The 9,823-nt window shown below is 45.5% G+C and overlaps 1 protein-coding gene across 1 annotated transcript in view; it reads left to right on the top strand.

Moving 5' to 3' along the window:
• Window positions 1–5,997: 5,997 nt before the first annotated feature.
• Window positions 5,998–9,823, top strand: part of Dhtkd1 (dehydrogenase E1 and transketolase domain containing 1) — a 47,880-nt gene continuing 44,054 nt past the window's right edge. The window contains exon 1 of the mRNA XM_021215798.2: window positions 5,998–6,269. Within this exon, the coding sequence (XP_021071457.1) occupies window positions 6,116–6,269 (154 nt within the window). The 5' untranslated portion in view covers window positions 5,998–6,115. The remainder of the gene's footprint in view (window positions 6,270–9,823) is intronic.

Here is a 9,823-nt window from a genome sequence, read left to right as displayed (position 1 = left end):
GAGGAACAGAAGACCTTCAGCTGCCCTAAGAGAACAAAGGCTCTTTACTAGCCACATTTCTAATGATCTGGGGAACAGGTTTTGGGGAAGTGTTGTTGGAGCTCTACAAATGCTAAGACCATATAGGGAGTGGCATTATTAGGAGGTATGGCCTTCTTGGAGTAAGTATGGTCTTGTTGATGAAAGTGTGTTACTGTGACTGTAGGATTTGAGGTCAATTATGCTCAAGCTATGTCCACGGACACAGTGTCCTTTGGCTGCCAATGGATCAAGATGTAGAACTCTCCATTCCTCCAGTACCATGTCTGCCTGCAAGCTGCCATGCTTCCCACCATGATAGCAATGGACTAAAGCTCTGAAACTTTAAGTCTGCCCTTTATAAGAGTGTCATGGTGTCTCTTCACAGCACTGAAACCCTAGCAAAAATTTGGGATTGTTGAAGGGGAGTGGAAGAGGGGGTTAAACAGAATGACTTCGCTTCTCTGTGCAACAGGAATCAACACTGTTTTGAATGTGACTGTGGTGGTTTGATTAGGAATAGCTGTGGCCTCCTTGGAATAGGTGTAGCCTGGCTGGAGTCGGTGTGGTCTTGTTGCAGGAAATCCATCACTGGAGGTGGGGGGGGGCACTTTGGGGTTTCAAAAGCTCAAGTCAGGCCTGGTGTGTCTCTCTTCCCGCTGCCTGAAAAAATCCAGATGTAGAACTCTCAGCTACCTCTGTAGCACCATGTCTGCCTGCATGCCACAATGGTCCCCTCTCTGATGACAATGGAATAAGCCTTCTGCAACTCCAAGCCAGCCCCAATTAAAGGCTTTCCTGTACAGGAGTTGGTTGTGATCATGTGTCTCTTCACAGCAATAGAACACTGACCAAGACAGGGATGTTTGATTGTGTTGGTTAATGCGTTTACAGAACACAACGGAAAGGGCCAGTTCTGGGAGTCTCAACTATAACAGGTGGAGTTTTTTTTTTTTTTTTTTTTGGTTTTTTGAGAAAGGGTTTCTCTATGTAGCCCATGCTGTCCTGGAACTCACTCTGTAGACCAGGCTGGCCTCAAACTCAGAAATCCACCTGCCTCTGCCTCCCAAGTGCTGGAATTAAAGGCGTGCGCCACCACCGCCCGGCATAACAGGTGGAGTTTTGGAGTGAGCCCTGACCCAGACAACCAGGAGTTATAAGAGTCATCCCAGAAGTGACAGGAATAGGAGCAAGGCAAGAGAGTGGAGAGAGAGCAACACAGGAAGAACAGCACACCCACCGTTCACACACCTACAAAAATGACACGTGGGGATGGTTGCCTCCAAGATGACCCTCAACAGTCTAGTCCCTGCCTCTGGTAGCACACCCATGTGCAGTCCCTTCATTTTGAACATAGCCTGGATTTGGTGGTTATGGCTCTGTGATAGCGCAGTGTCGGTGGGATGTTAGAACTAATATACAGATTGTGGCTTCAAAACAAAAGGCTGGAGGGCTGCAGAGATGGCCCAGCTGTTAAGAGTACTTTCCTGCTCTTATATAGATCTGAGTTAGGTTCCCAGCACCCACACTGGCATTTCTGACCACCAGTAGAGTGGATCTTATGGTCAGGACTCTATGGTCACCTGCCCTCTCATGTGCAAACATACAAACATACAAGTTTTTTTTTTTTTTTTTCGAGACAGGGTTTCTCTGTGTAGCCCTGGCTGTCCTGGAACTCACTCTGTACACCAGGCTGGCCTCGAACTCAGAAATCTGCCTGTCTCTGCCTCCCAAGTGCTGGGATTAAAGACATGCACCACCACTGCCCAGCTCAAATCATTTTAAAGAAAATAATTAGACACCATATTTGGTTTTATAAGATAGTGTTTCTCTGTGTAGCCCTGGCTATCCTGGAACTGGCTCCGTAGACCAGGCTGGCCTCAAACACAGAGATCTGCCTGCCTCTGCTTCCCAAGTGCTGGAACTAAAGGCATGTGCCACTACATACCAACACATACATATTTTTTAAAAGTTGAAAAGGAAGATACCGCTTTTGAATGCGTTTTGAAGAGACTCTTGTGGCAAAAAACTGAGGGAGACTTCTGTCCAGCAGCCAAAGAGAACTCATTCCTACCATTGTCCACATGAATGAATGTGAAAATTGACCCTCTTCCAGTTGAACCTTCAGATGAATGGAAATTTCACTCAACTGCCGTATCCCCCTGAGAAATCTTGAACCAGACACCCCGAGGTAAACTGTCTGATGTACTACCTTACGAAAACTCTGAGGTAATTTATCTTTGTTTTTTCAAGGCTCTAAATTGTGGGTTAATAGATAAGCAAAGCAATAATAAATCTTATTTTAATATTCCATATCTATCTATCTATCTATCTATCTATCTATCTATCTATCTATCTCTCTATCTATTGGTTTTTCAAGACAGGATTTCTCTGTGTAGCCCTGACTGTCCTGGAACTCACTCTGTAGACCAGGCTGTCCTTGAACTCAAATCCATCTGCCTCTGCCTCCCAAGTGCTGGGATCAAAGGCGTGTGCCACCACTGCCTGGCTCCATATCCATATATTTATATCCAGGAATTTTGTAGGTATGATGTATTTCTGAAGTGAGTGCATGCACTTTTGTATAGCCTTGGCATTCCGACTTTAACTTACTCAGAGCAGAAGCAGCACTCCATCACCCTTGACACGGCTTTCTCTCGTAGACTCCACCAGAATGGAACCAGCTGGTAGCCAGAGATAAGAACTTTGAGGCATCTCTTGTAGCTCACAGGCAGGGGTCCCTGCTTTCCCACTATTTCTATTTAAAGGGACTGTTTACCATATGTCCAAGAACTCCAAGTGGCCTCCTCTAGGCACTGAATGATCTGAAACATGCCTGCCTGCTTTGTTTTTCATTTTTGTTTTTGTTGCTATTTGGAGACAAACTCTTACCATGTAGCCCAGGCAGATCTCAATTTTGCCATCCCCCTGCCTCAGTCTCCTGAGTGCTGAGATTACAGCTGTGCATTACCAAACCAGAGTACCTATTTGCTTTAAACCCACCAGGGAAAACAGTTGGATAGTGCTCTGGACACAGTGAAGATTAAGTGTCCTGGGTCTTGCTGCTTCTTCACTGAGTATTTGTAATTTTGTAATGTTCCTTAGGCTCAGGGACAAAGATTAACGAATAGGATTGGATCAGATTTTGAAAGTTCTGAACAATAAAAGAAACAGTTGCCCACAGAATGGGAGGGAAATCTATGTCACCTGTCCATCAGATATGGGATTATGTCCAGAATATATAGATAACTAAAAAAATTTAGCACAAAACCAATAAATTATCCAACCAACAAATTGCATATAAATTAAACATATCAAAAGAAGAAGTATAGATGGCTAATAAGTACACGTCAAAATGCTCAAGATCTTTAGCTGGACCTGGGTCAGAATAGCCTATTATCATCAAGGAAACAGATAATAACAAAAGGGCGAGAATGGTAGTGCACATCTGCAATTGCTGGTCTGGGTAAAGTAGCCTGCTTGACCTATGGAGTAAGACTCTGTTTCAAAAAGCTAAGGACAAAAAAAGAGGGGGAAGGAGGAGGAGGAGCAGCAGCAGCAGCAGTAGTTAAACTTTGGCAGGATGGAAATGATCTTTATACAGTGCTAGGTGGAACGTAAATTATTGTAGCCACTATGGAAATGAGCTCACGAATATATAGAGATCTGTGATGGTCTGAACATGAATGGCTTCATATATTTGAATAGGCTCATATATTTGAATACTTGGTCCCCAGTTGGTGCACTGTGTTAGAAGGTTTAGGAAGTTTGGCGTTGTTAAAGGAGGTCTGTCACAGGGTGGGCTTTGAAAGTCCATACCAGGTACAGTCTCTTTTTCAGCCTCATGCTTGTGGCTCAGGAAATCAGCTCTCAGCTACCACTCTAGTACCTTGTCAGCCTGCCGGCTGCCATGCGAGTCACTAGCTAACCTTGGAAACTTACAGCAAGCCCCAAATTAAATGCTTATACATTGCCATGGTCATGGTGTCGCTTTACAGCAATAGAACAGTAATTAAGCATTCTTAAACAAACAAAAACAAACAAACAAGCAACCCCCCCCAGCAAACCCTAAACTACTGCAAGATCCATTTAGACCATTCCTAGGTATAAGCCTTTAAAAAGTCAAGTCACTATACAGCAGATATACCTGTGTACCTGTGTTCACTGTGACAGCATGCTATGTAATCAGCCTGTAAGCTGATAAAAGAATGAAGATATTAAGAAACACACACACACACACACACACACACACACACACACACTTTTCAGCCATAAAGAATGAAACCAAGTCATTTGCAGGAAAACAGAAACCACCATTTGTCTTATTCAGGGTTTTATTGCTGTGAAGAGACACCATGACCATCACGACTGTCATAAAGGAAAGCATTTCATTGGAGCTTGCTTACAGTTTCTGAAGTTTAGTCCTTTGTCATCATGATGGAGAGCATGGTGGCATACAGGCAGACATGGAAGTTGACAGTTCTACATCTGTATTTGCACGCAGCAGCAGAAGAAAGACACTGGGCCTGGCTTGAGCTAAAGTTCACCCCCAGGAACACACTTCCTCCACAAGGCCACATCTTCTAATCCCTGTCAAGTAGTGCCACTCCCTTGTGACCGAGCACTCAAATATATGAGCCTATGGGGACCGCTCTTATTTAGACCACCACATCACGTTAAGCAAAGTAAGCCAGGCTCAGAGAGAAAAACAAATATATATTGGAATATGTATATATGTATATATGTACACACACATAGATACACATACACATACACACACACACGCATATATATATATTTCTTAAAGGGCTGGAGAGGAACTCAAGAGCACTGGCTGCTCTCCCAGAGGATCTGGCTTGGATTCCCAGTGCCCACATGGTGTCAACAACCGTCTGTTACTCCAGTTCCTGGGTGCTTATGTCCTCTTTGTGGTTCCATAGGCACTGTTTGCACCTGGTGCACAGACATACATGCAGGCAAAACTCCCATAGACATAGAGCATTATAAGAATCATGAAAATGGAAGCAGTCACATTTGGGAGGAAGGATGAGCTAGTGGGGGCGGGGACAAGAGGAGGTTGAATGGGGTGAGGAATTTGATCAAAGTACAAATACATGTGTGAAAACATGTTAAGAGTAGAACTCCATCAGTCTTCACAAGTCGTATATGCGACTACATTTAAGGTCTAAGTAACTACATGGCCATTTAATAGTAAGGTTGGCATTAGACCTTGTAGTCTGATACCTGCCTAGTGGAGGGCTTGTTTGGCTACTGTACCTATCTACTTCTATATGTTGGTTGAAGCATCCTTACATCATAGCACCAATATGAGAAGCCCTTAGTAGGGTGGTGGTGGTCCACGCCTTTGATCCCAGCACTCAGGAGGCAGAGAGGCAGGCAGACCTCTGAGTTCAATGGCATCCTGATCTACAGGGAGAGTTCCAGGACACAGAGAAACCCAGTCTTGGGGCGACGTTGGGGGCCGGGAGGGCGGGGCCTGAGGAGAGAAGAGGGGAGACTACAGGAGGGGGGGGAACAGTAAGGAAGGAGGAGAATAGAGAACAAAGTATGACTAAAAAGGCAATGTAGTGATGAAACCGATCAATTTGCTGGCTAACTTTAAAAAAAGGTGAAATTGAGTTTTCTTCTCTCCCCCAAATTCTTTCTTTCTGCATTCGTTGTTTCTGTAATAAAAACTACACGGCTGTACTCTGGAGCTTCCAGCAGAGGGTGAATATTAAGGCGGGAGACTTCAGGATATACATATAGCTCTACTTTGGTACCAGTTAGGCTGGTATTTTTCGGGTCGTCAGCCTTGCACTGGGTCCAAATCTAGAAGGCCTTTGGCCCTGGGATCAACCCAAAACCAACCAGCCTGGACACAAGGCGTGCCTACTCCTCAGAGTCCAGCTTTTGATTGGCTTTGAGAGGCCCGCCTCTCGACCAATGAGGCCTGGGGGCGTTATCCTAGGGCGGGTTCTCAGACTCACGTGGTGCGTTCGGGTCCCCCTTCTCTCCCGCACCCGGACCCTCGCCCTACTTAGTGGCAGCTCCTGTTTTTCCATTCTTCCACCGCATCTTCAACCCCAGATTGGACATGGCATCGGCCACTGTGGCAGCTGCAGGGAGAGCTCTCCGCCGGGCCGTTCTGCTTCTCCGGCGCAGTTACCAGACGGAGAGGGGCGTCTATGGATACCGGCCTAGGAAAGCCGAGAACGGAGAGCCCCGAGGCGACCGTGCACGCCCCTCAGGTTGGGGATGCAGCGGGACACTGTGGGTAGAGGGCAAGGACCAAAGGGGCCTCCTGTGCAGCTTGTGGTGGGTGCTGGCTCCAGGGAGCTTCTGGCCTGTGTGGGATAGCAGCCTAGGAGAGCAGAGGAGACGGACAGAGGAAAGCTTGGGAATTGTCAGTGTCGAGGTCTCACCAGTGTCTAACCTCCACAATTGGACATCACTAGCTTTGTTTCCACGTAATCTCCCATCTTTCTTGTTGGGTCCTGGCTTGGGGACAGCTTTTTTTGGAGGGGGGGCGCTTCTTTTAATTCCTTTCCCATAAAGCTCTTGGCAGAGACGCGTCTGTGGGAGGAGGCACATTCTAAGAGCTTCCAGTTCTTAAGTGGATGATACATTTTCAGGACCAACTTGTGTACAGATGACATCTCTGTGCTACTTTTTTTTTTTTTTTTTTTGGTTTTTCCGACACGGGGTTTCTCTGTATAGCCCTGGCTGTCCTGGAACTCACTTTGTAGACCAGGCTGGCCTCGAACTCAGAAATCCTCCTGCCTCTGCCTCCCGAGTGCTGGGATTAAAGGCATGCGCCACCACTGCCTGGCGCTGGTAGGTTTTGACCTATTAAATGCCAACAGGAATATCAGTTTTGGAACTGTGTTGTAACCTTGTGTCAAAGAATACTTTTGAGTACTTGGTTTATGCTATAAAGTTATCCTATAATTATTTGTCCTCATACAGTAGAAATGCAGATTATTAGAGAAAACTGTTGACATCTTTAAAAACAAAATTTCATAGCCTGGTAGTAGTGGCACTCGGGAGGCAAAGGCAGGCAGATCTCTGTGAGTTCGAGGCCAGCCTGGTCTACAGATTTGAGTTTCAGGACAGTCAGAGCACCACAGAGAAACCCTCTCACGCCCCCCCCCACCAAGTTACATTTATTTATTTGTTATATATCTTTCATATTTATTTATTTTATGTGTATAAGTGGTTTATGTGCATGTATGTATGTACACCAGGTGAACATCTGGTGCCCACAGAAGGCATTGGATCTCTGGATCTCCTGGAGCTGGAGGTACTGATGGTTGTGAGCCATCATGTGGGTGCTGGGGATCTAACCTGGGTCCTTTGCAAGAGCAACTATGCTTTTAACTCAGCCACTTTTCTGGCCCCCTAGTTAGCTTCTCGTTTGTTTGTTTGAAATAGGGTCCTACTATGCAACCTTGGTTGACCTGGATCTTGTGGAGATCAGGCTGGCCTCAAACTCAGAGATCTCCTGCCTCTCTGTCTCCCAAGCGCTGGAGTTAAAGGTGTGTGCCCCTTCCCAGCTGGCATCTTTGATTCAAATATTAATGTTGACAATCCCCGCTAGCAAGCTCAGCGCCTGGCATCAATCCTAGCACTGGAAAGACAAAGGCAGGTCATTTTCTGTGAGTCCAGTGCCATCCTGCTGTACATAGCAAGTTCCAGGCCAGCTGTCTCCACAGAAACAAACAAATCCTCTTTAACTTCTAAGTGCCTGACTAGACCTTTGACTCTTTCTTCACCCTTTGGAACCTTAGTACTTTGCTTTTTACCCTGGGACCACAGAAATCAGCCTCATCTCTTTCATTTGTATGCACTCAATTTTTTTTTTCTTGATTCTTTGAGACCGGGTTTCTCTGTGGAGCCCTGGCTGTCCTGGAACTAGCAGTGTAGATCCCTGTGGCCTCAAATCCAGAGATCTGCTTGCCTCTACCTCCTTAGTGTGGGACTAAAGGTGTATGCCACCACAACCTGCTATAGTGGACCAGCTATAGTGGAATATTTTTAGGGAAAGCATTTTGATCAACTAGATTGTTAATTCTGGCTTTGCAAGCTATATTTTTTTTCACATTACAAATTCAGTGTAGACTTTTTTTTTCTGTGTTATTTGGTCTTACAGCCCTACCACTGCGCTACTACTCCTCAGCTCCCTATAATTTATATGCACTATTCTTAGACTTAACATGTGTATTAGCAGTGGTTTTGGTGTTTAAAATGCTAGTTCTCAGTTCTGCGTTTTTTTTTTCTTTCTCTTTATTCAGGTTCTTAGATGAAGTTCAGAAACACGATCTCCCCACCCCCTCCTCTTCTCTTTGTAGTATTGGAGAGAGCAGAATAAGGGTTTGCCAGTGCTAGGCAAATGCTGTACTGCTGAGCTACATAGGTCCTCAGCCCAGAGATCATTCGAGTGTGTGCCTCTGTGTGTCCACCTTTGGCTAGTCCTGAGGCATGTGTGTTGTACGTGGGCAGGCAATGCCTTATTTAAAGTTATGCAAGTGGGCACTCAACATAAAGCTACTGTGACTGCTTTGGGACTTTTCTCTCCCATCCTACTGACCTACTGAGTTAAGCTTGTCTTGGGCAAACCTTGGCTAATAGTTGTTATTTGGAAGACTATGAGAGTCATTATGGGAGCTGCAGACTAGTAGGGTTAGAAAACTATCTCTGGAGTTGTTCATTCTTTTTCTCCTCCCTTATCGCCAAATGACTTTCCACTTCCCCTAACTAAGAGAGAACTCGCTTTATTATGAGGTACTTGGTCCCATCTGAAAGTTCAGAACCAAATGACAGCTTCAGGCCATGGGTATGGTGTGTGTTAGGGCCACTGCGAGGGAAGAACAGAGCCAGTGCTGGGAACATTTGCATCATAGTGGCAGTATCAGGCTCAAGGGGGTTTGATGGGAAGGGTAACCAATGTTTTTACTTTATTTAAAAAAATACTCTGACTAAATCTCAAAGGCGAATGGGATCCCTTTTCTGAACTATCACTGCATGGATATCTGTGATAGTTTCCTTTTCTTCTGCTTTAGGAAGTTATTTTATCACAACTCTTTATAGATCATCATCTGTGGGGAGGCATGGGGGAAAGGGGAGAAGAGAGGTGCGTGCGTGACTTGTAGTCACATCCCACGGGCGAAATTGGTCAATAGCTACGCATCTCTGTGTGTAACGGAGCCTGGGGAGCACAGTGTTCTACTTGCATGGCCATGCATCAGCTAAGAATTATCTTATTATCTGAAAGGAAGGGGAAAACTGGTAGCCATGGCTACCAAAATCAACCCTGAATTTCTTTAAATTTTTCTTTTCTCCCGTATATACACTTTTTTCCCCTCCTTGTTGCTTCTGAATCTGCGTTAGCATCGTTATCTGGCAAGCATGCCATCCGCATTGACAGGGCCGGCTGTACCTCAGTCTAGCATTGTATGAACTCTATCCCCCATTCCATATATGCACATTTAGTCCTGATGTGTGTGTGTGTGTGTGTGTGTGTGTGTGTGTGTGTGTGTGTGTGTTTTAGGCCAGAGTTAGGAATTTTTGGGCAATACAGGTTTCTTATAAAGTTTACAGGTCTGCAACCATTGTTTCTGGTTATTCCATGGACGCCATGCTTAGGTCAAAAAACTTATCTAGCCAGGCGTGGTGATGCACGCCTTTAATCCCAGCACTCCGGAGGCAGAGGCAGGTGGATTTCTGAGTGTGAGGCCAGCCTGGTCTACAGAGTGAGTTCCAGGACAGCCAGGGCTACACAGAGAAACCCTGTCTCGAAAAACCA

The sequence above is a fragment of the Mus pahari genome, chromosome 16, assembly GCF_900095145.1.
Source record: "Mus pahari chromosome 16, PAHARI_EIJ_v1.1, whole genome shotgun sequence".
Lineage (NCBI taxonomy): Eukaryota > Metazoa > Chordata > Mammalia > Rodentia > Muridae > Mus > Mus pahari.
The sequence above is the reverse complement of the archived record's forward strand: the minus strand, read 5'-3'. Positions and strand labels throughout refer to the sequence as shown.